The 27,649-nt window shown below is 39.6% G+C and overlaps 1 protein-coding gene across 3 annotated transcripts; it reads right to left on the minus strand.

The window, feature by feature from the left end:
• Positions 1–27,564, minus strand: AK3 (adenylate kinase 3). 3 transcript variants are annotated; one of them, XM_060155039.1, is made up of 5 exons: positions 27,268–27,564; positions 14,496–14,615; positions 13,136–13,308; positions 12,372–12,490; positions 1–2,953 (listed from the first exon to the last, which is right to left on the minus strand). In XM_060155039.1, exons 1-5 carry the CDS (start codon positions 27,416–27,418, stop codon positions 2,860–2,862), a joined length of 657 nt encoding a protein of 218 aa, XP_060011022.1. In that variant the 5' UTR covers positions 27,419–27,564; the 3' UTR covers positions 1–2,859. The 3 variants fall into 3 exon arrangements, with proteins under 3 accessions (XP_060011022.1, XP_060011023.1, XP_060011021.1); XM_060155040.1 differs by lacking the exon at positions 27,268–27,564 and adding an exon at positions 26,209–26,256; XM_060155038.1 differs by lacking the exon at positions 27,268–27,564 and adding an exon at positions 15,270–15,965.
• Between the last annotated feature and the right edge of the window lie 85 nt (positions 27,565–27,649).

A 27,649-nucleotide genomic window follows, 5' to 3' on the forward strand; every position in this document is an offset into this window, starting at 1 on the left:
TGTTTTAAAATACAAATTTATTGTTGTTGGTTACAGTATTACAGAAATTTAATATAATCTGAGGTCTGTAATTACCATGATTTATTGTTAACATAGGTAAGTTTTGTCACAAAGTATGAATGTCCAAAATATTTTGCTCAAATACCATTGTAAATAGCTGGAGGGGAAGCAGCTGTGGGGTAGGGTTTAGAAATCTGAACTATTTCAAATGGAATTAAATAAGATTTCTGGATGGTACTAACCGCCACTTTGCATTTCCCACAGCACATTCTGCTTATGAAATGTGTACCAAAATAACTTGTGGTACTCTAGAAAATAAGGTAATGGGTTGAAGTCTTATTAGTTTTAACTAAGGCATAATAGCTTCTGGCAATGGCATTCAACTCCAGACATATTTTCATGTGACACATAAATCATAATGATAGTTATTATAGCAGAAAACATTCTTTTTTTAATAGTGTGGGCGTCTCCCAAAGTAATGGATGTATGTGCAAAAAACTTTGGGTTGTTTTGGGAGTGGGGAGGGAATGATCACAGGAAGAAGTGTCTTAATTTTCATAGCTATGTTCTTCTATCCCTCTTTTTGATTTCTAAATCTCCTGAAGGTGTCAAGAAGGCCAGTATGGCTGCAGTATTATGGCAGGAGATAAAGTGTAAAATGAAACCAGCCTATGTATCTAAAATAGTACTGTTTTAAGACAATTATTATTTAGAAAGCAGACACTAATTCAGAAGCAAATGAGACATCAGGGCAGCAGAAGGGAAGGTGAGATAGAGTGGGCCCTGTGAATTACCAAAGACAATGTAATATCCACAGTTCTAAACTTTGATTTAATTCTAATACACTGATATTAATGTATGTTTGATAATTCATAAGTTTAGTAGTTCCCAACATTTTTAGAATGCACATAATATTAACATTCAAATAAGGCATTAAAGGAAGTTTCGTGAAGGATGAAATGTTTACCATAATACTTTAAAGCCTTGGTACACTTTTGAAAGATCAATATTGAATTTTTAAAAATCTAAGAAAAGTAAGTTTTTTTTCCCCACAAGATATGTAAGAATCGCTTGCTGGCATTTGTATTTTCAGTGCCTAGCATAAAACGGGCCAAATTTTCAAAGGCAGTTAATAATTGTTTATACGATGACTTGTTTCATTTCATCTAGCACCAAGTAAGAGATTGAAGATATTGTCGGATTTCTCCTTCACCTCTCATTGCCCTGCTCTTCCTAAGAGGCCACCGTGTAAGCACGCATCCCGTTGCCCCACTAAGGAATCAAATCATTTTTGTTTTAAAATGGCTGCTCAGATTACATTCACCGGCAGAATTCTTCCCCATTAAGGTAGGATAGCAGTTAACACTAGTAGCTGTCAACTTCTTTGATTAGGAATAAAGAACTCTTCCAAGCAAAATCAATCAGTTTCCTGTTTTTTTTTAACATGTCATGTAAATCCTTTTAATTGCTACACCTTTACTAATCATGATTGTTATTTATGTCAAGGGAATTTTCCCCAGGCAAACATGATTGATTTCCTAATGAAAAAGTATGCTTATTTTACATAGTGCCATGGGTTTTCTCTTATGCTTCTTTCTTTCTGTCTGTCTCTTTTCTTTCTTTCTCTTTGTTACTCATCAAGGCAGATCATACATTTGGATCAAAAAGAGAAACTGGCAAATAGATCCTAAATACACATTTCTTAACCTGAGTAACACCTGAAAACATAAGAGTTTAATTACATATTCTATTGAAAATTCAACTTTGGTGCTTTTGCAAGAACTTATGCTGTCAATTTCTAACAAATCATATCCCTCAGTACACAACTATTTTCAAAAGAAAATAAGTCATAGAAAAATATATTTTCCTATATGCTAATTGATACTTTTATAGCAAATCGAAAATCTGGAGTAAACTGAAAGTATGTTTAACAACAAAATATAGCATATATGGCTACTATAAGTTTGCTAGTGTAAAGTATAAAAAAATAATAGACACCTCAATTAGAGTCAGGAGACCAGAAGGGGGAGCTCTCATGACTTGTGAAGATAGTAGAGCCCAACAGAAGAAGACAGACTCTCCTTTCCTGGCAAGGACTCAGCCAATGAAAAGCCACGGACTCTGTTTACTATAGCCCTCCCAGCTTCCTTTTCCCTCTATAAAAGCATTCTCCTTCCCTTGCTGTGAGGAGGACTTGCACATGGCTCACCATGGTTGCAGACCCCAAAATGCAATTATCTGCTGACCTCGATGTTGCTGGAGAAATATCTGGCAGTCTGTTTGTTTTAGGTCAGTAAAAGGCAGCAGTGAATTTGCATTCTGCAACTAATCTGTAAATCCCGTTGCTTTTTTTCTGGAATTCTGTAGACACAGTGTCCCACAAAACTGTACCACAGTGCTAGAGATCTCTTTTTTAGCATCAGTCTACACAAAAGCCTCTGATAAGACACTTTGCACAAGTGACATGGAATTTTTTTTTTTACTTTTCAAGAAAAATAAGGAAACTTTATCAACCACTCCTCTTCTGAACAAAACTTAGATTATTACCAACTGCTCTTTTAATTATGCTCAGTAATTTTCAAAAGTTGAGACATCTCTGATGTTTTTTAATTGTGCATCCATAGAAGATAACTGGATAAAACACAATAGACATTTCAAAAGATGAATCTTCACATCTGACTCATTTGGCACATCCTTAATTTCCAGAATAAAATCAAAAGAAATAAAACACAATTTTCAAAGAATTTATACATGCCAGAGTCTTAGGACAATGAACTTCTAAATGCACAGACAAGGAGCTTCTGCTCATCTTACTAGTTATATGCACTTTTCCTCAAGGAGTAACTGATGCATTCTGGTTTATTTGTGGAACTTTTGTTTGTAGGAAAGCATATACACATGGCCAGATCTTGTTGGTTTCGTTCCGGAGAATGTTTCCAACACCCCTTTTTTCCTAAGGATGAAAAACAAACAAAAAAAAGACAGGTCTGACAGCATAAAAAAACAAAATCACGGGCCAATATCACTGATGAACACAGATGCAAAAATCCTCAACAAAGTATTAACAAACCAAATTCAACAGTAAGGATCATATGCCATGATGAAGTGGGATTTATCCCAGGGATGCAAGTCTGGTTCAATACCTACAAATCAACGTGATACACCACATTAACAAATTGAAGAATAAAAATCATACGATTGTCTCAATAGATACAGAATAGCTTTGGACAAAATTAAACACCCATTTATGATAAAAACTCTCAACAAAATGGGTATGGAGGGAACATACCTCAATGTAATTAAGGCCATATATGACAAACCTACAGCCAACATCATACTCAATGGTGAAAAGCTGAAAGCATTTCCTCTAAGATCAGAAACAAAACAAGGATGCCCACTCTCACCGTTTTTATTTAACATAGTATTGGAAGTCCTAGCCACAGCAATCAGACAAGGGCGGGGGGGGGGGAAGGAATCCAAATTGGAAAGAACTAAAACTCATTTTGCAGATGACGTGATTCTATATATAGAAAATCCTAAAGATACCACCAAAAAACTGTTAGAGCTAATAAATGAATTCAGTAAAGTTGTAGGATACAAAATTAATATATAGAATTGTTGCATTTTTTAATATTTAAATTTTACTTTATTCTTTTATACAGCAGGTTATTAGTTATCTATTTTATATGTATTAGTGTATACATGTCAATCCCAATCTCCCAATTCATCCCACCCCCACCCCCACCACTTTCCCCCCTTGGTGTCCATACGTTTGTTCTCTACATCTGTGTCTCTATTTCTGCCCTGCAAACTGGTTCATCTGTACCATTTTTCTAGGTTCCATATATATGCATTAATATACGATATTTGTTTTTCTCTTTCTGACTTACTTCACTCTGTATGACAGTCTCTAGATCCATCCATGTCTCTACAAATGACCCAATTTCATTCCTTTTTATGGCTGAGTAATATTCCATTGTATATATGTATCACATCTTCTTTATCCATTCGTCTGTCGATGAGCATTGAGGTTGCTTCTATGACCTGGCTATTGTAAACAGTGCTGCAATGAACATTGGGGTGCATGTGTCTTTTGAATTATGGTTTTCTCTGGGTATATGCCCAGTAGTGGGATTGCTGGGTCATATGGTAATTCTGTTTTTAGTTTTTTAAAGAACCTCCATACTGTTCTCCATAGTGGCTGTATCAATTTACATTCCTACCAACAGTGCAAGAGGGTTCCCTTTTCTCCACACCCTCTCCAGCATTAGTTGTTTGTAGATTTTCTGATGATGCCCATTCTAACTGGTGTGAGGTGATACCTCACTGTAGTTTAGATTTGCATGGCTCTAATAATTAGTGATGTTGAGCAGCTTTTCATGTGCTTCTTGGCTATCTGTATCTCTTCTTTGGAGAAATGTCTATTTAGGTCTCTGCCCATTTTTTGATTGGGTTGTTTGTTTTTTTTAATATTGAGCTGCATGAGCTGTTTATATATTTTGGAGATTAATCCTTTGTCCATTGATTTGTTTGCAAATATTTTCTCCCATTCTGAGGGTTGTCTTGTTTGTAGTTTCCTTTGCTTTGCAAAAGCTTTTAAGTTTCATTAGGTCCCATTTGTTTATTTTTGTTTTTATTTCCATTACTTTCGGAGGTGAATTAAAAAAAAGATCTTGCTGTGATTTATGTCAAAGAGTGTTCTTCCTATGTTTTCCTCTAAGAGTTTTATAGTGTCCGGTCTTACATTTAGGTCCCTAATCCATTTTGAGTTTATTTTTGTGTATGGTGTTAGGGAGTGTTCTAATTTCATTCTTTTATATGTAGCTGTCCAGTTTTCCCAGCACCAATTACTGAAGAGACTGTCTTTTCTCCATTGTATATCTTTGCCTCCTCTGTCATACATTAGTTGACCATAGGTGCGTGGGTTTATCTCTGGGCTTTCTATCCTGTTCCATTGATCTATCTTTCTGTTTTTGTGCCAGCACCATATTGGCTTGATTACTGTAGCTTTGTAGATAGTCTGAAGTCAGGGACTCTGATTCCTCCAGCTCTGTTTTTTTCCCTCAAGACTGCTTTGGCTATTCAGGATCTTTTGTGTCTCCATACAAATTTTAAGATTTTTTTGTTCTAGTTCTGTAAAAAATGCCACTGGTAATTTGATAGGGATTGCATTGAATCTGTAGATTGCTTTGGGTAGTATGGTCATTTTCACAATATTGATTCTTCCAATCCAAGAACATGGTATATCTCTCCATCTGTTTGTGTCATCTTTGATTTCTTTCATCAGTGTCTTATAGTTTTCTGAGGACAGGTCTTTTACCTCCTTAGGTAGGTTTATTCCTAGGTATTTTATTCTTTTTGTTGCAGTGGTGAATGGGACTGTTTCCTTAATTTCTCTTTCTGATCTTTCGTTGTTAGTGTATAGGAATGCAAGATATTTCTGTGCAATAATTTTGTATCCTGCAACTTTACCAGATTCATTGATTAGCTCTGGTAGTTTTCTGGTGGCATCTTTAGGATTCTCTATGTATAGTATCATGTCATCTGCAAACAGTGATAGTTCTACTTCTTTTCCAATTTGTATTCCTTTTATTTCTTTTTCTTCTCTGATTGCCGTGGCTAGGACTTCCAAAACTATGTTGAATAATAGTGGTGAGAGTGGACATCCTTGGCTTGTTCCTGATCTTAGTGGAAATGCTTCCAGTTTTTCACCATTGAGAATGATGTTTGTTGCAGGTTTGTCATATATGGCCTTTATTATGTTGAGGTAGGTTTCCTCTATCCCACTTTCTGGAGAGTTTTTATCATAAATGAGCGTTGAATTTTGTCAAAAGCTCTTTCTGCATCTATTGAGATGATCATATGGTTTTTATTCTTCAATTTGTTAATATGGTGTATCACACTGATTGATTTGTGTATATTGAAGAATCCTTGCATCCCTGGGATAAATCCCACTTGATCATGGTGTATGATCCTTTTCATGTGTTGTTGGATTCTGTTTGCTAGTATTTTGTTGAGGATTTTTGCATCTATATTCATCAGTGATATTGGTCTGTAACTTGCTATTTTTATAGTATCTTTGTCTGATATTGGTATCAGGGTGATGGTGGCCTCATAGAATGAGTTTGGGAGTGTTCCTTCCTCTGCAATTTTTTGGAAGAGTTTGAGAAGGATGGGTGTTAGCTCTTCTCTAAATGTTTGATAGAATTCACCTGTGAAGCCATCTGGTCCTGGACTTTTGTTTGTTGGAAGATTTTTTGTTGTTGTTGTTGTTGGAAGATTTTTAATCACAGTTTCAATTTCATTACTTGTGATTGGTCTGTTCATATTTTCTATTTCTTCCTGGTTCAGTCTTGAAAAGTTATACCTTTCTAAGAATTTGTCCATTTCTTCCAGGTTGTCCATTTTATTGGCATCGAGTTGCTTGTAATAGTCTCTTATGATGCTCTGTATTTCTACGGTGTCTGTTGTAACTTCTCCTTTTTCATTTCTAATTTTATTGATTTGAGTCCTCTCCCTCTTTTTATAGAATTCTGCTGCATTTTTATACACTGATAAACTATCAGAGAAATTAAGAAAATCCCACTAACAATTGCATTAAAACAAAAACAAAAAACCCTGGGAATAAATCTAACCAAGGAGGTAAAAGATCTGTACTCAGAAAACTATAAGGCACTGAAGAAGACCCCAAAAAATAGAAAAATATACCATGTTCATGGATTGGAACAGTATTGTTAAAATGACCATACTACACAAGGCAATATACAGATTCAGTGTAATCCCTATCAAAATACCAACGTCATTTTTCATAGCACTAGAACAAATAGTTCTAAAATTTGCATGGTTACACAAAAGACCCTGAATAGCTGAAACAATCTTGAGGAAGAACAGAGCTGGAGGCATCATGCTCCCTGACTTCAGACTATAATACAAAGCTACAGTAATCAAAACAGTATGATACTAGCACAAAACCATATATATAAATCAATTGAACTGAATAAACAGCCCAGAAATAAACCTGCACTTGTATGGTCAATGAATCTATGACAAAGCAGGCAAGAATATACAATGGGGAGAAGGCAGCCTCTTCAGTAAATGGTGTTGGAAAAGCTGGACAGCTACATGGAAAAGAATCAAACTGGATTACTCTCTCACACCATTTACACAAAATCAAGAAGGATTAAAGACTTAAATGTAAGACCTGAAGCCATAAAACTCCTAGAAGAAAACAGAGGGAGTATGCTCTTTGAAATCAGTTTTAGCAATATATTTTTTTGGATCTGTCTCCTCAGGCAAGGGAAGCAAAAGCAAAAATAAACAAATGGGGCTACATCAAACTAAAAAGGGTTTGCACAGCCAAGGAAACTATCGACAAAACGAAAAGGCAGCCTACTGAATGGGAGAAGATATTTGGAAATAATTTATCTGATAAGGGGTTAATTCCAAAATATACAAAGAACTTACACAACTCAACATCAAAAAAATAAACAATCTGATTAAAAAAATGGGCAGAGGACCTGAACAGACATTTTTCCAAAGAAGACATACAGATGGCCAACAGACACATGAAAAGATGTTCATCATCACTAATCATCAGGGAAATGCAAATCAAAAGCAAAATGAGATATCATCTCGCACCTATCAAAATGGCTTTTATCAAAAAAACAACAAATAACAAGTGTTGGTGAGGATGTGGATAAAAGGGAACCATCATGCACTGTTGATGGAAATGGAAATTGGCTCAGCCACTGTGAAAAACAGTATGGAGGTTCCTCAGAAAATTAAAAATAGAACTACAATATGATCCAGCAATTCTACTTTTGGGCATTTATCCAAAGAAAACAAAAACACTAACTCAAAAAGCTATATGCACCTCCATGTTCATTGTAGCATTATTTATAATACCTAAGATATGGAAACAACCTAAGTGTCGGGAGAATGCATAAAGAAGATGTAGTATGTATATAAAATGGAATATTATTCAGCCATAAAAAAGAATGAAATCTAGCCATTTGCAAAAACATAGATGCACCTAGAGGGTATTAAGCTAAGTGAAGTAAGTCAGAGAAATATAAATACTGTATGATTTCACTTGTAGAATCTAAAAAACAAAACAAATGAACAAACGTAACAAAAGAAAAACAGACCCACATACAGAAAATAAATTGCTGGTTGCCAGAGGGGAGGGATACAGGGGAATAAGGGAAATAGGTGTGGGATATTAAGAGGTAGAAACTTCTGGTTATAAAATAAATGTCATGGGGATGTGATATACATCATAGGGAATATAGTCAATAATATTGTAATAACTGTATGGTGACAGTAACTAGACTTATTGTGATCATTTTCTAATAAAAAATATTGAAGCACTATGTTGTACATCTGAAACTAATATAATATTGTAAGTCAATTATACTTCACTTTTTAAAAAATGAAAGAAAAAACCCCCACAGGTCTGAGTTTTCCTAATGAGCTTTTCAAAATGATTCTTAAAAGATGATAGTGTAGATTTAAGGGTGTCAGTAAGTATAGGTCTGTGTGATCAAAAGAGAAAGGCACTTGGCTGGGTGTTGGAAAACCTAGATTTTGGTTTCAGTTGTGCACTCTGGCTAACACAAACGGTCACTTTTAAGATGCACCTATCATTTTTTGAGCATGTGCTAAGTGCTAATAATTCACTTAATCCTCTTTAAAGCTCAAGTTTCCTTATTTTACTGATAAAACTATGTGTTAGGGATGTAAAGCAATAACCCAAATCACCAAAATGGTAGTAGGTTTCCAAACACAGGTCCTGCCAAACACCAGAACATCCTTGGCTTTCTCTGTCTTCTTACCCCTTTGCATGACAGCTTTCTAATACTTGATTATCCTTCCTTCTTTCACTTGGTTTATTTTTTCTCTATGCTCTCCTTCTGCATTTTAGGGAAAAGGGAATTTTAAAACGTTGTTTTTATTGTTTCCTATTGGGTTTCTCCATTTCTCCCCAGGCAGATTTCTCTGGCTTGTTACCATGCCAGCATCCAAAGTCTATTCACTCCAGTTTCCTGAGGGTTCAGTGGTGAGAAGTATCAGAATCCAGGGGCTGCTTTTCAAAACAGATTCCTGCCAGAGATTCTGGCATTCCTCTTATTTACTGTCCTCCTCCAGATACTCATATACACACTGGCTTAAAGGCTGCAGAAGAGCAAATGAAGAACTCTGGTTTATTACTTTCTAAAAACAGGATCTGTCATACTTCTGCAACCTTTTCACTAGATTTTTTTTTTTTTCTTTTTTTTGGCAGTACGCGGGCCTCTCACCGCTGCGGCCTCTCCCGCTGTGGAGCACAGGCCCTGGACGCGCAGGCCCAGCGGCCATGGCTCACAGGCCCAGCCACTCCACGGCACGTGGGATCCTCCCAGACCAGGGCACGAACCCGCGCCCCCCGCATTGGCAGGCGGACTCCCAACCACCGTGCCACCAGGGAAGCCCTTCACTAGATTTTAAGATGTTTCACTGGGAACAAAAGCATTCCTTTCTGGATACCTCATAAGATTTGCCAGTTAAGACTAAGTTAAATAATTCCCACTATTTTCTTGGTAAGAAACATCTGCTAAAGCCCTCCTGCTTCTAAATTCACAGACATCTTGTAAAACTTTCAAGAGAACAAGCTTCTTAACTGTTGTAAGCCTCTTGAAGAGCCACCTTAAAGTCAAGCCAATGTCAGAAGTGGGTTAATTACTGAAGGAACAACTATAGGCACCTATTCAGTCCTAAAGCTGTGTACCTTGGACGAATATGTGTCACCTTAATTTCTACGTAATAAAATGGAGCCAGCTTCAGCTATTGTTCCTCTAAAAAGTAAAAGCTTGTAAACGCAGACTTAATTACACTATCAGATGTCCCACAGCTGAGAAGTTTTAAGAGCAACAATACAACTGTCGGTATTTTAAAATAACAATGCAGACTCTAAGGCTGCTGCAAATACCACTTTTAATTGTTGGTTAAGTCTAGTCCTAGTTTTATGTGCAGGAGCTTAGACGGAAATGCTTTGATTGATGGCAAGAGGTAGCAAAAGCCAGAAGCCGAGAAAGACTAGGTTACCTCCTGAGATAGGGACCCGGGCCATACACTTCATCTCTACAGTCTTCCCCAAATTCCCTTCCCACATTTTACAGAACTAATCCCTACAGCCACTGTATTTCCACTGCATTCTGTTATTACCTCTGTTAATAGCCTCACAGTGTTGTTATCTGCTCAGCAACAATGTGTTCTCCCTTCTTCTGGTTACTTTTGAACGAATAACAAATGCCTTTTAGGGAAACAGCCTTTTCACCAAACTCAGTCTGTGAGATTCAGATGGTACTGTCCCTACTTCCCAGACTCAAGTATGGACATGATCAGAGCTAGTTAGTGCTAACTCCAGGACTTTTGCAGGCAAAGAGGCTCTCTTTTCTGCTGGGGTAAACTGGTAGGAGGTAAGCTGGAATGTTGAGGGGCTCACACAGGGAGAGCCCACCTGAGATTGAAGCCAACATAAGGAAGTGGAGTGACTAAGGCCTGATGACACTGTTTGAACACCTGGACCCAAACTATCTACCTTTGGACCCTTTAGTTACATGACCAATAAATTTCCCTTTTGCTTAAGCTAGGGTGAATTAGGTCTCTGATTCACATAAGCACGTATCACATTGTATGATGAATATTGTTTACCCAGCACTTTGCCTCATAAAGAAGGTGAGTTTCTTTGGGGCTGGCAGGGACTGGGTCTAATTATCTGTGTGGACCAGGGGCCTAGCTAGCACAGTGTCAACCGAGTAAATTATAATCATTACCACTGAGTGATTTAACAGTGCCAGGACTGCTGTAAGTCTTTACAGGGGCTCTCTCACTTCACTCCCTTAACAACCCTATAAAGTGGGTACTATTTAATACTGCTCTGATTTTACAAATGAAGAATTTGTGGCACAGAAGTTGAAACACCTTGCCCAGGGCCACACAGCTGGTAATCTGCAGAGCCAGGCTCTTTATATAATCAATCACAAAATTATAGTAACAGCTACTCCCTTGTAATTTCACCCTCCAGAAATAACTATTAAAATAATTTGGAGACTACTGCTTCAGAATTCACTGCATAGTTACCCCATTACAACAACAATAATAATAGCTAATAATCATATAGTGCTTAATGTGTGTCAGACATAATTCTAAGAGTTACACATATTAACTCCATCTTTCAACCCTTTAGTCTCATCCCCCTTTTACAGTGGAGAAAACAGAGGTTAAACAAGAGGTTAAGGTCAAGTTAATAAATGGTGAGCTGGGATTTGAACTTAGGCACTCTGGCTCCAGAGTCTGTGCTCTAACCACAGCACTGTCATGTCCTAATGCTGAGTCATTTTTCAGTAAGTGAATGAATGAAAGGAAAGTGAATGTAATCAATCCTCTGTTAGGAGAGGGGCAGGCTGAGTAAAGAAACGGAATTATTTCTTAGCCTGAGTCAATTATTAATTCAGTAGAGTTCCCATATTTGTGGTGGGATATGACTTCCCTTAAGAGTTAACAAAACTATGTTTGAATATAAACTTCTAAAGACTGTTTGGCAAATAAATGATCTGAAGATTATGTCCTTTGAGAGTCTTCTGTGCTGTAGTGTCCTCTATTGTCACAGGGGGTGGGCACCATTAGGTTTGCCTCCCCGGCATTCATTCCAGCCCTGCCCTCCACTAGATAACAGAGTTTGGGTGAGACTGACCCACTCCCTGCTCTGGGTGTGGACCAATGAGTGTAATCTCTCCCATCCCAGTGACTGGTTCAGGAATGGGCAGTAACCTAGGCCTAGAATACAAAGCATTCCCTGACCACAGTGGCTGTTCAAGTTGTTTCAATCTAAGGCTTTTGTTCACTGGGGGGAAGGCGACCCCTCAGCCTTTCATAAAGAGAATGCTGTGGCTGTTCCTGGCAACCATGTATAACTATGCAGGAAGCCTAAAGACAGAGCCAATACAAAACAGAGAGAAGAGCAAAATTCTGATCAAACCTAGGGGCAATGAAGCCCAAACTACCTTCTGGACTTCTCTGTTACACAAGCAAATACATTTCCTTTATTTTTTTTTATTTTATTTATTTTTTTGCTAAGAGTCTATTTTATTGATTTCCACAGCTATTACAATGAAAGCAAATGAAAGCAAAAAACTTTCTTTTAAGCTTAAGCTTTTGTTTTGATAGACAATTTATCAAAGTATACAACATTTTAACATTTCCTTTATTATTTAAGCCAATTTGAGTTGGATCTTCTGGTATTTTAGCATTTTGGCTATAAAGCATGGATAATCAGAAAATGATTTAGTGATTCATCATACAAGAGAAGTTGTGAAAAGTGACCAACTCACCGGTAGTATTCCAGGACGGGCTCTGTTTGGGCTTCGTAAGCCTTCAGTCTCTTGACAACCGTCTCTGGTCTATCATCCTCACGCTGAATGAGAGGCTCCCCAGTCAGATCATCAATGCCCTAAATGGGAGTTAGAAGATGCTGGCATCAAATATCATATTTTTGAAGGATATTTTTATAGGTAGTTAACTGATTTTTAAACAGACATCTATGCAAGCAGCAAACAAAAATGTGTTTTTAAATAAATGGAATCAAATCCAAATCCAGGTCATTGCGACACAGAGCCATGAGACCCCACGATCATTTCCACAGTGTCAATCACCTTCTCTTTAGAGCAAAAGGTTTTCTAAGCAGCCTCTAGATAATTTTATATTATATATTAATGTTATATATTATTATTATATATATTACATTAAAAACATATATATACAAAAAGATTCAGCTACAGACTGGGAATCTCAATTGCAAGCCCTAAATAACCCAAGGTGTCATTAATCCCTACTGCCCCAATTTCTAACACACTCCCTGACACAGAGTAGGAAATCAATACATGCTTTTGAAGGAATAACAAACCCCCGTTGCTCCTGGGGATGCCTTTACTACCAAGCTGACTGGACTAGACCAGTTGACTACACCAAGTAACCTGAGAACATGCCCTCAGGAGTTCTGGTCATCCGAAGGTATCCAAGGTCACCTGTGAGTGCAAGAGGACTGGAGACAGCTGGCTACGCGTAAGGCCAAGTCAGTTCCCCCCTAAATACTCACCATGGTTTTGGGAGGGTTGAATTCCATGTTGTAGACACGGCCACTGCCTGGATGGATCCAGCGAGCAGTGAGGCGTTGCTTGATGACCTCAAAGGGCACGTTCAGATTAATCACTGTGTCTATCTGATAAGCTCTATCCAGGGCTTCTGCCTGTGGAAGTGTCCTTGGAAAACCTTTACAAAGTAAATTAAAAATGAACAAAGGGGGCTTCCCTGGTGGTGCAGTGGTTGAGAGTCCGCCTGTCGATGCAGGGGACACGGGTACGTGCCCCGGTCTAGGAAGATCCCACATGCCGTGGAGTGGCTAGGCCCGTGAGCCATGGCCGCTGAGCCTGCACGTCCGGAGCCTGCGCTCCACAACGGGAGAGGCCACAACAGTGAGAGGCCCGCGTACCGCAAAAAAAAAAAAAAAAAAAAAAAAAAGAACAAAGGAAGAAAGAGCCATGGGGAGAAAGGGGAGAAGGAAGAAAATTAGTTAATATTGAGCAATCTGAACAAAAGCAATAACACCAAAAAGGCTGATGACAACCTTGTTGTAGTTGTAGGGCAGCCGTGATAGTTAATTTTATGTGTCAACTTGTCCAGACCACAGGTTGCTCAGATACTTGGTCAAACAGTATTTTGGGTGTGTCTGTGAGGGTGTCTTTTGGGGTGAGATTAACACTTAAATCAGTTGACTGAGTAAAGCAGATTGTTATCCCTAATGTAGATACGCCTGGATAGAATAAAGTTGCTGGCCTCACCAGAAGATTAAGGGGAATTCCTCCTGCCTGACTGCCTTGCAATTGGGACATGGCTTTTTCCTGCCTTTGAACTCAAACTCAAACATCACCTCTTCCTGGGTCTCATCTGCCTTCAGACTGGAACTACACCATCACACCACCGGCTCTCCTGGGTCTCCAGGTTCCTGACTTGCTTTGAAGATCTTAGGACTTGTCCATCTCCATAACTGTGTAAGCGAATTCCTTATAATAAACACCTCTCTCTAGAAACCAAAAATCAACATATCCTCAAGGATCCCGCCACACCTCTGGCTGGGGAATGTTTACAGCTGATTGTAAGTTACTCTCCAGTCTTCCTTCTTCCTTTTGTGATCCTCCCTTATCCTAAATATTCTCAAAAAGCGGGGAAGGAACAAAAAGTCATATCTGAAGGAGCTTAGAAATCATGCAGTCCACTTCCCTCTTTGCATTTAAAAAAAGCAGGCCAGAGAAGATGACGGGCCCCCAAGGCCCCAGGGTGGGGAGTGGCAGCACTCAGGCCCCCTGCCCACTATCCATGTCTGTAGCACATGAAATCCTCACTCTCCTGTCTGCACGCATCCTTTTGGGCAGTTGAAATATTCTCAATATTCCACTTACCATCCAATAGCCAGCTACATTGGGTGAGATTTTTCAGCTCATGAAGGACCAACCGAGTCATGACATCGTCTGGGATGAGCTTCCCTTGGTCAATGAAAGTCTTGGCTAACACACCAATTTCTATAGCAGAGGCGGGAAAAAAGAAAAGTCAGCAAGTGCATCTATTCTACCCCATTCTAGTCCTCTAGGAAATTGGTTACCTAAAGACGCCCCCTGGATAACACACTCATTTGAAAATGTGCATCATCAACTTTTGTGATAAAAACAGAGATTACAAAATAATCTACGCCTATTTCAAAATCTCTATTACATAAAAATAATGGAAAGCTATAAACCAATATGTTAGCAGTAGTCATCTCTATGACAGAATTGTTATCTTTTCTTTTTTTTAACATATTTTCACTTTTCTGTGTTTTTCTAAATTTTCTATGGGTAAAAAATATATATACTAACTGAAATTATTTTCTTTTTAAATAAGAAACTGAAATAGTCATTATTTTTAAGTGGCTCAGTTTAAGTGCCGGCAATCATGTTACTATAGAGATTTTTCTAATCCTCTAAGAGATGCTGCTGTCACAATTCAGTTTTTGACCAGATCAGCACTGTGATCATGTTATATTTTTATTAATGAAATACATGAAAAGAATTTATGAACAACTTTTATATATTACCTATAATTGTATGTCATTCTTACACAACAGTATTTTCATTTCCTCATCATCTCTTACCAAACTATTTACACACATTCAGAATTTTTCATGCCACTGTAACAACCTGTGTACTGGGCTTCCCTGGTGGCGCAGTGGTTGACAGTCCACCTGCCGATGCAGGGGACACGGGTTCGTGCTCCAGTCCGGGAAGATCCCACATGCCACAGAGCGGTTGGGCCCGTTAGCCATGGCCGCTGAGCCTGCGCGTCTGGAGCCTGTGCTCCGCAACGGGAGAGGCCACAACAGTGAGAGGCCCGCTTACCAACAAAGAAAAAACAAACAAACAAACCTGTGTACTTATAGTTTTGTGCTCTTTTTTCACTTAGCATCATTTTGTAAATATTTTTCAGTGATTTTATATAGTCATTTAGTTATTTTTGGTAACTAATACTCCATCAGTATATATCTATGTTTGATAAAAATATACTCTTTTGGACTTCCCTGGTGGCACAGCGGTTAAGAATCCGCCTGCCAATGCAAGGGACACGGGTTCGAGCCCTGGTCCGGGAAGATCCCACATGCCGCGGAGCAACTAAGCTCGTGCGCCACAACTACTGAGCCTGCACACTAGAGCCCGCGAGCCACAACTACTGAAGCCTGCGTGCCGCAACTACTGAAACCTGCACAACCTAGAGCCCATGCTCCGCAACAACAGAAGCCACCACAATGAGAAGCATGAGCACAGCAACGAAGAGTAGCCCCTGTTCGCCACAACTAGAGAAAGCCCACGTGCAGCAATGAAGACCCAACGCAGCGAAAAAAAAAGTCTACATCAAAAAAAAAAAAACTCTAAAAAAAAAATTTAAAAATATATACTCTATCATGGCAATATATACTGTTAGGCATTTAAATTTTTAAATTAGTCTTGATTTTTCCCTACCACTTCTGCTTTTAAAGATCTTAACACTTTTTTTTTCTTTTTTTGGTGGGGGGGCTTCTGAGTTATTTCTGATGGATAAATTCTCAGGATTCAGAGATTAAACAGTCAAAGTTTATGACTGTTTTCATGGATACCAAGGGGGGAGAGGGGGTGGGATGAATTGGGAGATTGGGATTGACATATATACACTACTATGTATAAAATAGATAACTAATGAGAACCTACTGTATAGCACAGGGAACTCTACTCAGAGCTCTGTGGTGACCTAAATGGGAAGGAAATCTAAAAAAGAGGAGATATATGTATACATATAACTGATTCACTTTGCTGTATAGCAGAAACTAACACAACGTTGTGAAGCAACCATAATCCAATAAAAATTTTTTTTAAAGTTTATGACTGTTTTCATAATTTTTGGTATGGACTGACATACTGACTTCAGAACATATCCTAAATTGTCAAATTCATGAAACTTTAGATTTCTAACTAAGCACATTAACTACATGGAAATTGGCTGCCATTTGACAGGTGTACTGCTTGGGTTTATAAACGGCATCTGGAAGAGGCCCTGGGTTCTGAGAGCGCCCAGGACTCTCTAAAATACCCTCTTGGAAAGGTCCACATACTTAATGTGTGCACCTCTCTGTTGTCAGGGTTTTGACCACTGCTCTGGGGAACACAGAGCTCAAACTCAGTATTGAGGAAAATTGTCATTCTCCAGGGCTGAGTCCCTAAAACTAGTATTGGTCCCTCCCCTCCCCTCTCACTCTTCAGGACAAGCCTTCAACTAATGGCAACAAATGGATTGAGATGATGGGATTAACTAATAAAGTACCTAATTTTATATTAAGTATAAGAATAGCCTTAAGAAAAGATGATCTGTTCTTGACATTTCAACGCTGTACCAGAGACTGTAGCCAGGGCAATGAGTCCAGAAAAAGAACAAAAGGCATCCAGAAAGGAAGAAGTAAAATGATCTCTATTTCCAGGTGACATGATCTTGTATTTAGAAAATCCTAAGGAATCTACTAAAAAACTATTAGAACTAATAAATGAGTTCAGCAAAGTTTCAAGGTACAAGATCAAAAGTATACAAAAATGAACAATATGAAAATGAAATTAAGAAAATTCCATTTAAAATTGTATCAAAAAGAATAAAAAACTTAGCAATATACTCTTTTAAAAAAGCACAAAACTGGTAATCTGAAAACCACAACATTGTTGAAAGAGATTAAAGAAGACCTAACTAAATGGAAAGATAGCTTATATTCGTGGATTAGAAAAGTTAATATTAAGATGGCAAGGCTCCTTGAAAATGATCTACAGATTCAATGCAATCCTATCAAAATTCCAGCTGGTGTCTTTGTAGAAACTGACAAAATGACTGTAAAATTCATATGGAAATGCAAGGTATCCAGAATAGCTGAAAACAATCTTGAAAAAGAAGAACCAAGTTGGAGGACATACACTTCGGATTTCAAAAGACTGTTTGTACTGGCATAAGGATAGACATAATGTTGCTATGAATATTCATATATAAGTTTTTGTGTGAACACATGGAACAGAAATGAGAGCCGAGAAATAACCCCTCACATTTACGGTCAATTGATTTTCAACAAGGATACCAAGCCAATTCAATGGGGGAAGAAATGGTCTTCTCAACAAGTGGTGCTGGGAAAACAGAATATCCATACACAAAAGAACAGGTTAGGTTAGGTGGGCCTCTACCTAACACCATATTAAAAAATTAACTCAATATGTATATCACAGACCTAAATGTAAGAGCTAAAACTACAAAACTCTTAAATGGACTTCATTAAAATTTAAAACTTTCATGCTTCAAAGAACACCATCACCAAAGTGAAAATCCAATCCACTGAATGTGAGAACATTCCTGTAAATCATATACCTAATAAGGAACTTTTATCCAGACTATCTAAAGAATTCTTATGACTCAGCATTTAAAAAGGAAATCCACTTTTTTAAACGGGCAAAGGATCTGAATACAAAAAAACAGATATATGAATGGCCAATAAGCACATGGAAAGATGCTCAACATCATTAGTCATTAGGGAAATAACAAATGGAAACCACAATGAGATATCACTTCACACTCACCAGGATGGCTGTAATCAAAAAGACATAACAACAACAACAAAAAAGACAAATGTTGGCAAGAATGTTGAGAAATTGAAACCCTCATATATTGCTTGTGGGATTATAAATGGTATAGACAATTTGGAAAACAGTGTGGCAGTTTTTCAAAGGTTTAAACAGAGTTACTACATGACGCAGCAATTCAACTCAGGTATATTTTTCCAAGAGAAATAAAAATGTAAGTTCACACGAAAACTTGTATGTTAATGTTCACAGCAACGTTATTCACAATAGCCAAAAAGCGAAAACAACTCAAATCTTCATCAAATGACAAGTGGGTAAATAAAATGTGGAATATCCATACAAAATTATATTGTTTAGCCATAAAAAGAAGTGAAGTACTGATACATGTTGCAAAGTGTATGAACTTTTTTTTTTTTTTTTTTGCTGCGTTGAGTCTTTGTTGCTGTGCGCGGGCTTTCTCCAGTAGTGGCGAGCGGGGACTAATCTTCATTGCGGTGCGTGGGCTTCTCATTGCTGTGGCTTCTCTTTGTTGTGGAGCACAGGCTCTAGGCACGCGGGCTCAAGTAGCTGTGGCACGTGGGCTCAGTAGTTGTGGCACACAGGCTCAGTAGTTGTGGCACATGGGCTTTGTTGCTCCGCAGCATGTGGGATCTTCCTGGACCAGGGCTCGAACCCGTGTGCATTGGCAGGTGGATTCTGCACCACCTGGGAAGTCCCAAAGTGTATGAACTTTGAAAACATGATAAGTGGAAAAAGCCAGACACAAAAAACCACGTATTACATCACACCATTTATATGAAATGCTCAGAGTAGGCAAATCTAGAGAGACAGAAGGAAGATCAGTGGTTGTCCAGGGCTGGGAGCATTGGGGGAAAATGGAGAGTGACTACCAATGGGCATAGGGTGTCTTTCTGGGGTGATAAAAATGTTTTAAAATTGATTGTGGTGATGGTTGCACAACTCTAAATGTAATTAAAAAAAACACTGATTCATAGTTTAAGAGGGTTAATTTTATGTAATGTGAATTATATCTCAATAAAGATGTTTTTTTAGAAAAAGTAGGACTTCCCTGGTGGCACAGTGGTTAAGAATCCGCCTGCCAATGCAAGGGACACAAGTTCAAACCCTGGTCTGGAAAGATCCCACATGCCGTGGAGCAGCTAAGCCCACACACCACAACTACTGAAGCCTGCATGCTCTAGGGCCCTCATGCCACAACTACTGAGCTTGCATGCTGCAACTACTGAAGCCTGCACACCTAGAGCCCATGCTCTGCAACTGGACAAGCCACTGCAATGAGAAGCCCACGCACCGCAACAAAGAGTAGCCCCCGTTCGCCACAACTAGAGAAAGCCCGCACACAGCAACAAAGACCCAACACAGCCAAAAAAAAAAAAAAAAAAATTAAAGATGAAAATTACCTGGTAAGCAAAACAAAACAAAACAAAAAAAGCCACTCATAAAACCAACACTACTCAGGAATAATTATCATCAAAACTGATAATATAGGGCTTCCCTGGTGGCACAGTGGTTGAGAGTCCGCCTGCCAATGCAGGGGATGCGAGTTCATGCCCCAGTCCAGGAGGATCCTGCATGCCGCGGAGCGGCTGGGCCCATGAGCCATGGCTGCTGGGCCTGCGCATCCGGAGGCTGTGCTCCGCAACGGGAGAGGCCACAACAGTGAGAAGCCCGCGTACCACACACACACAAAAAAACTGACAATATAAAAACCTCCAAATATTTTGTTTTATGAGTAGATAGTCCCATGCATAGTCTAATAATCATTTTCATATCACTAACAACTTTCTATATCACTAAACACAATAGTTATCAAAATCTGAAGCCTGTAATGCTTCCATTTAAAAGAAAAATAAAAATGATTCAACTCTCTATGTCATAGTCTAAGCAGTTTGTTTATTACATTTCAAGTTTTTACTCCCTCTTAAAATTACACAAGGACTTCTGTCTAGCATATTCTTTGGACATTTAGTAAATTTTTATTCCCTTGATTGCGTATAATTTAATGTATCTAAATAGACTCCACATTAAAAAAAAAATTTCCTTTTTTATTCAAAAAGTTAACAAATTCGGGAGCTTCCACACCTACAAAACACAAAAAGCTAGTTTAAAAGTAAATCATTCAAAATAAACTGATTTTCTATAAAGTTATTCACAAATAAAAACAGAAAAGGAAGCTTAAAAGGGAATAGGAAGGGTTAAAACCAGCTTTTGATTTTAAGGATAATAATCAGAAATTCTAAAACACAGAAACATTAATACAAAAAAACCATTTTTAATTCTATATCTCCTTTTAACATCTGGTCATTCTTATAAGACTACTCAAACCAACCACACCTCATATCCGAACTAACTGGAAACAACTTATTGTTTGAGCAGCTATGAAGTACAAAAGAGGGCCTGACCAACCTGTAAATACAGTTCTCTTTTATATATGCCAAGAGAAAGGGCTACAGAGAATTAATCTAGTTCCTGCCCAAAGTGCTTTTAGCGCTTCCCTGGTGGCGCGGTGGTTGGGAGTCCGCCTGCCGATGCAGGGGGTGTGGGTTCGTGCCCTGGTCCCGGAGGATCCCACGTGCCGCGGAGCAGCTGGGCCCATGAGCCATGGCCGCTGGGCCTGCGCTCCACAGCGGGAGGGGCCGCGGCGGTGAGGAGCCCGCGTACCGCAAAAAAAAAAAAAAAAGTGCTTTTAGCATTGTTATGTTATAATGTACATAAAACTTTACTTTAAAACATGTTGAAATAAAACTAGGAAAACAACAGGAATGAGTCAAATGATAGCTTTACACCCAATCACAGGCTTAAAAAAAAAAAAACTTTCTCAAATAATAAAGACTGAGTCAACATAGTGGTTACCTCTGGGGGGGCAGGAAGGAAATGTGATGGGTAGGCACATATGGGGACCCCAAAAGTACTGGTTTTCTGTCTGATGGTGGGTAAATGGGTGTTCATTTTATTCTTCTTCTAACCATCAAAGAAATTATAATACTTTCATGCATAGGATATTTCATAAGAATTATACTGAAAATCAAAACATCCCTTGACCCTGGTCCTCCCTCCAACCATCACTCAATCTGACTCCTCCTCAGTGAAGCACCTAGAAAGAATTCCCATTCCAGGTCTATGTTCCTCCCCTTCCCACTGTGCTTCAGGATAGAATGTCAACTCAAGAACTGTATAAAAGTCCAAGTGGGTCTGGCCTCATCTTATCTCTCCCCCACCTACCTCCCCACCATTTCTACCCAACCATCAAACTATGGCCCCAGCAAGGAGCTCCACATACTCTGGGTCCTCCTAGTCTTTGCACACGCCTCTTTCTCCTCTCTGTTGCCTGATAAGCTCTCACTCACCTTTCAAGATACATCTTAAAGGGTCCTTCATGATGAGGTGTCCCTCAACCTCCGAGGCAACCAAAAGTTCCTCCTCTGGACTTCCATAATGTCACAGGCTTATCTCTGTTTCAGCACTTATCACACTGCTGAAACCACCTGTTTACATGTTGGTATGGACTGCATTGTGTCCCTTAAAATCCATATGTTGAAGCCCTGACCCCCCAATGTGGCTGTATTTAGAAATGGGGCCTTTAAGGAGGTAATTAAGGTTAAATGAGGTCATAAAGGGGAACTTTAATTTAATATGACTGGTGTCCTTACAAGAAGAGGAAGAGGAAAGACCACATGAGGACCCAGTGAGAAGGTGGCCATTTGCAAGCCAGGAAGAAAGGCTACACCAGAAACCAATCCTGCTGTCACTTTGATCTTGGACTTCTAGCCTCCAGAACTATGAGAAAATAAATTTCTATTGTTTTAAGTCACCCAGTCTGTGCTATTCTGTTATGGCAGCCTGAGTAGACTTATGGCCATCGGCCTGCCCATGTTCCAACTGTGAGCACCTGCAGTGAAATATATTTGTCTCTGTATCTCCAGTACCCAGCACACATTGGGTGCTTGACAAATCCATGGATGGATGAATGAATGGATAGCTAGAGAGATGAGCTGCCTGGATTATCCTGGATTCTTTTCTTTTTCCCCCAATAAATAGATAAATAAATATTTATTTATTTTTGGCTGCATTGGGTCTCTGCTGCTGCGCGTGGATTTTCTCTAGTTGTGGCGAGCAGGGGCTACTCTTTGTTGCAGTGTGTGAGCTTCTCATTGCGGTGGCTTCTCCTGTTGCAGAGCATGGGCTCTAGGCTCGTGGGCTTCAGTAGTTGTGGCTCGTGGGCTCTAGAGCGCAAGCTCAGTAGTTGCGGCACACAGGCTTAGTTGCTCCGCGGCATGTGGGATCTTCCTGGACCAGGGCTTGAACCCATGTCCCCTGCACTGGCAGGCTGATTCTTACCCACTTAACCAGGGAAGTCCCTATCCTGGATTCTAGCCATGGAATTTTAGAAAGGCCTAACTTACCTTGTTAGAAAAAAAGAAATGGAGCAATCCTCACAGAAAGCAATATTGTTAAAGGTAGAAAACTGTACTTACAGTTTACTATCACTTGTGTAAAAAAGAAAAAAAGAACAGAGGGAAGAATAGGTAAACTCTGGGTTGTATGTGCATGAAATAGCTCTGAAAGGATCTTTTCACTAAATGTTCTTTTAAATTTTTTGGAATTCAAAACCATGTAAATGTATTGCCTATTTTCAATACAAATCAAAATTTTTGCCATTACAAAAATAATTTGCTCTGTCAATATCATTCTAATTAGGCACATCTATGCTGCCTGTGTGTACATAATAGAAGTTTTGTTAGACATACAGAAACTTGGGAGCTGACAGAGGCTTTGAGGATTACCTACTGAGTTCAACTTCCCCAACTTACAAATGAGAACAAATGAGATCCAAAAGGGGTAGCCATCTAGTCCAGGATTCTTTGAGAAGCACTAAGCTGCAGTGCAGTTTCTCAAACTTTGGGCAATCACATGGCAACCTTACAATTTCTGCCATAGCTGAACTATTATTTACTGTATAATTTTCTTTAAAGTGACTCAGCTTTTTAATTTTTTTAAAAAATTATTTATTTATTTATTGGCTGCATTGGGTTTTCATTGCTGTGTGCAGGCTTTCTCTAGTTGCTGCAAGTGGGGGCCACTCTTTGTTGCGGTGTATGGGCTTCTCATTGCGGTGGCTTCTCTTGTTGCGGAGCGCGGGCTCTAGGCACGTGGGCTTCAGTAGTTGAATCACATGGGCTCAGTAGTTGTGGCTCGCGGGCTCTTGAGTGCAAGCTCAGTACTGTGGCACACAGGCTTAGGTGCTCCACAGCATGTGGGATCTTCCCAGACCAGCGATATCGAACCTGTGTTCCCTGCATTGGCAGGCAGATTCTTAACCACTGGGCCACCAGGGAAGTCCAGCTTTTTAATTTAATAAGCTATAATGTTCACAAAATTAAAGGGTTGGTGTGCTAGTTATCATTTTTCAAATACACTTTGAAATAAAAAATTTTATTTTTTATTTGCATTTAATTTTTGAGAAAAATTTTTGAGAAATGTTTTTGTCTACCTAAAATTATCTCATGAACCTCAATTTTGGAAATGTTGCATAATGGAGAGAGTAATTTAATTGGCATACAAGGAGACCTGGGTGTCCATTTTTGTCTCCCAGTGACTGGATTTTATTATTGAGCAAGTTCTTTAACCTCTCCTGAACTCGGTTTCCTCATCTCTAAATGAGAGGGCTGGACTAATGACAAAGGGGCAGGCTCAAGTTTCCTGACTGCAGGGTTCAGTGGTGGTCTACAGTTACTCCAGGTTTGCTATAGTCAACAGGTTCCCACATATTTCCAGTGTCTTTATCGCATCTGCTGGGATGATTTTAAACTTTAGCTATAAAATACAGCCATGGGTTATATAATACAGCATCATCATGAAATGGTGGTTGGAAAGTAAATTGGCACCATCCTTCCTTAGCATATCTGATGGTACTGTATTTCTAGAAATTCATCACTAGGGAATTTATTTGAAGCAAATAAGTAGAGATGCTGCCAAATGTTCGTGTACAAGGATAGTCATAACAGTATTAATTATAACAAAGAATGGTTAACCACATAAGTGTATAATAATAGGAAAATGTTTCAATTAACAATTGTGCAATCTTGATGAAACTAAAAGACTGCTTAGTGATGTGTGAACATGCTCACATAAGTGTGAAAAAAGGTATCTAAGCAATTATTTAGACTACAACAAGTCTGCAAAGACATACAAATGCAACAGAGAAAAAAAGAGAGGGACTTCCCTGGTGGTCCAATGGTAAATCTGCCTTCCAATGCAGGGGATACCGGTTCAATCCCGGTCAGGGAAATAAGATACCACATGCCACGGGGCAACTAAGCCTGCACACCACAACTACTGAGCTCGCGTGCCCTAGAGCCTGCGCACCACAACTAGAGAAGAGAAAACCCGCACGCCACAACTAGACAGAAGTCCGCGCACCACAAGGAAGAGCCTGTGCTGCAACGAAAGATCCTGCATGCCTCAACGAAGATCCGGTGTGCCGCAACTAAGACCCAACACAGACAAAAATAATAAATAACATAAATAAATATACATTTAAAAAAACAAAAAAAAAGAAACAATAAGGAGAAAGAAAAAAAAGAAAAAGCACCAAAGGGTTAATTATAATTGTCTCTGGGTGGTAGAACTATACAGGACTTCAATTTTCTTTTTTATACTCCCATGAATTGTTTTCCTTCCTTTATAGTAAATATACTTTACTCTTGGTATCAAAAAACATTAAGCAGTATTTTTTAAATAAAAGGTTACACGTCTCCTTTGGCTATGATCCTGGGGGAAATATCCAATCCATTCACATATATTTTTTGAGAATATATTCTTAGTCCTGAGATACAGAACATCTGTAATAACAATCTCATGACACCTCCCTCAACTCCATTTTCTGTTTTCTTTGTTAAAGAATTGCCTGTAGAGACTCCAGAAAGAGCAGGCATCTAAAACAGGCTGCACATCTTTCCCAGTGATCCTCTCCTCCCTCCCTCTAGCCTCTCTTTTCATGTTGTGGAGTCAGGAAGAGGATGGCGGGCTTGTCATGGGATGTTAAGGATAAACAAAGAGGGTTGTTTCTTAATTTAAAATAAAAGTTTACTTAATTTGCTTTAAATTTAATTTTTTTCAATGTTTTGTGTTTTCCCAAGTTAACATATCTTTAACTCTTCACTGAAGGTGTTCTCTAACATGCAATTATGCCTCACTGCTGAGTTATTTTTCAGAGAATCGCTTAAGTATTCTTTACTCCTTCCCACTTTGAATAACCTTGCCCCAAGCTGGTGCAGTACCGGGGGTTGTTTATTGTTACCTAATGCAATCTGTTGCATCAAGAATACTACGAAGTGAGCCAAACAGTTTAACCTTCTGAAGTTTAATACTTTATGATTTTTTTAAAGATCAATGTTAGGAGAAAAATAAAAGTAGTAATTCACCAGATTAGGTGATAAACCAAAGAACTCCACAAGACAAGCTAAAAACAGTTTTTTCATTTGAATGTCAGTATTCTGAAACAAACAAAAAAAACCCACCTAGAAATAACCTATATAACCCATCAATAGGGGATCGGTTAAATAAACCATGGCAGATCCAGCAAATAGATACCTATACAAATGTTAAATAATGAAATGGATTTCTGTGTTTTCGTGTGGAAAAATATCCTAGATATAGTGAAAACACACTGGTGCAGAACACATATTTAGTAGGATTACATATTGCATAAAACATGGGATATACATATACCCTGTATGTGCTTATACACAAATACAGATTTCTAAAAGCAAGCACGAGACACTGCTCCCCTCTGAAGAATGAGACTGAGGCAGGGAATGAGAGAGAGTTTTACTTTTAATATTATGTACTTCCATACTGTTTCCAATCCTTTTTTACCTTGTGCAAGGGGTTAGTCCTAATTTTTAAAAGGAGCTTCAAAATGACTTTGTTTTGGAAAGTAAAGGTTAACACTTTTGAGAGAGAGAAAAAAAAAACTCACCTTGCTGTTACTTTTGGAAAACAGCTTTCTTAAGATATAATTTACATAAAATCCATCCATTGTAAAGTGTACAGTTTGTTGACTCGATTTCGTGCTGAGTTGCAAGAATTTTTTTGGCATGAGAAACAAAACAATCTTTCAGATAACCATGCACAAGAACAGCTTTCCTGTCTAAAGATCTAAGCCAATTTTGCGACAGCAAGGAGGGTAAATAATATTGGCCTTCAGATTATGGGGGAGAGGTCAAAACCAGAAAATTCCATAGCGTTTAACAAACAAACAAAAAGTTAAAAAAGAAAGCGCTGGGCTTCCCTGGTGGCGCTGTGGTTAAGAATCCACCTGCCAATGCAGGGGACAGGGGTTCAAGCCCTGGTCCGGGAAGACCCCACATCCCGCAGAGCAACTAAGCCTGTGCGCCACAACTACTGAGCCTGCGCTCTAGAGCCCACTCACCACAACTACTGAGCCCACACGCTGCAACTACTGAAGCTCGCTCACCTAGAGCCGGTGCTCCACAAGAGAAGCCACTGCAATGAGGAGCCCGAGCACCGCAACAAAGAGTAGTCCAGCTCGCCACAACTAGAGAAAACCAGTGCGCAGCAACGAAGACCCAACAGAGCCAAAAATAAATAAATAAATTTATAAAACAAAAAAGAAAAGAAAGAGAGCGCTAACAGTTCTCCAAGCGCAAGGGATGGCAGAGAATAAGCCACACACAGATCATGGACCCTTAGGAGCAGCTGCGACTGGGGCTGGACATACCTCTCAAAGCCATGTGGTTTTCTTTAATCTTTGAGCTTCGAATGTGTCCTAACTTCCTAGTGCCTTCCCTCAATAAACCACCTGAAGCTATCCACAGAGGCCAGAGGTTTCGGGGAACAGTATCTCAGCAGCTCGAGGACTTCCCCACCCCCACCCCCCGGGCGGCAATTGGGAGATGGTGCGCCCGCACCCCTGGACCCGCATTCCTGGGACCCACTTCCCGAGCCCCGGTCCCTCCGCCCACAAATCCCCACCGGGACGACAGCGCACAGCCACCCCTCCCGCCCGGGCTCCCACCTGTGCCCCGAAGCATATTGTCTCGGAGCAGGTCCCCGCTGGAGAGGTGCTTCAGCTCGAAGTGTTTGGTGATGCGCGAGGACACGGTGCCCTTGCCGGAGCCCGGCGCTCCCATGATAGCTGCGCGCACTAGCCGCGCAGACGCCCCCATGGCCGCCGAGAGAGGCCGGGGCCGCGCGGGAGTGGGGCTTCGGCCTGGCTGTGCGCTCACCAGCTCCGCAGGCCGGGGCCGGCTGGCAGCGCTGCAAGAAAGCTACGGCCTCCACGCCCAGGCGCTCCCGGAAGTGAGGCGACAGCCTCCAGGCCAGCCCCACCCAAGCCCCGTCAGGCTGCCGCGCCCGCCCCTGGCGACCCAGGAACCCCCCACCCCCCATCCCCCGCG

This window comes from Lagenorhynchus albirostris, chromosome 7 (assembly GCF_949774975.1).
Source record: "Lagenorhynchus albirostris chromosome 7, mLagAlb1.1, whole genome shotgun sequence".
NCBI classification, from domain to species: domain Eukaryota; kingdom Metazoa; phylum Chordata; class Mammalia; order Artiodactyla; family Delphinidae; genus Lagenorhynchus; species Lagenorhynchus albirostris.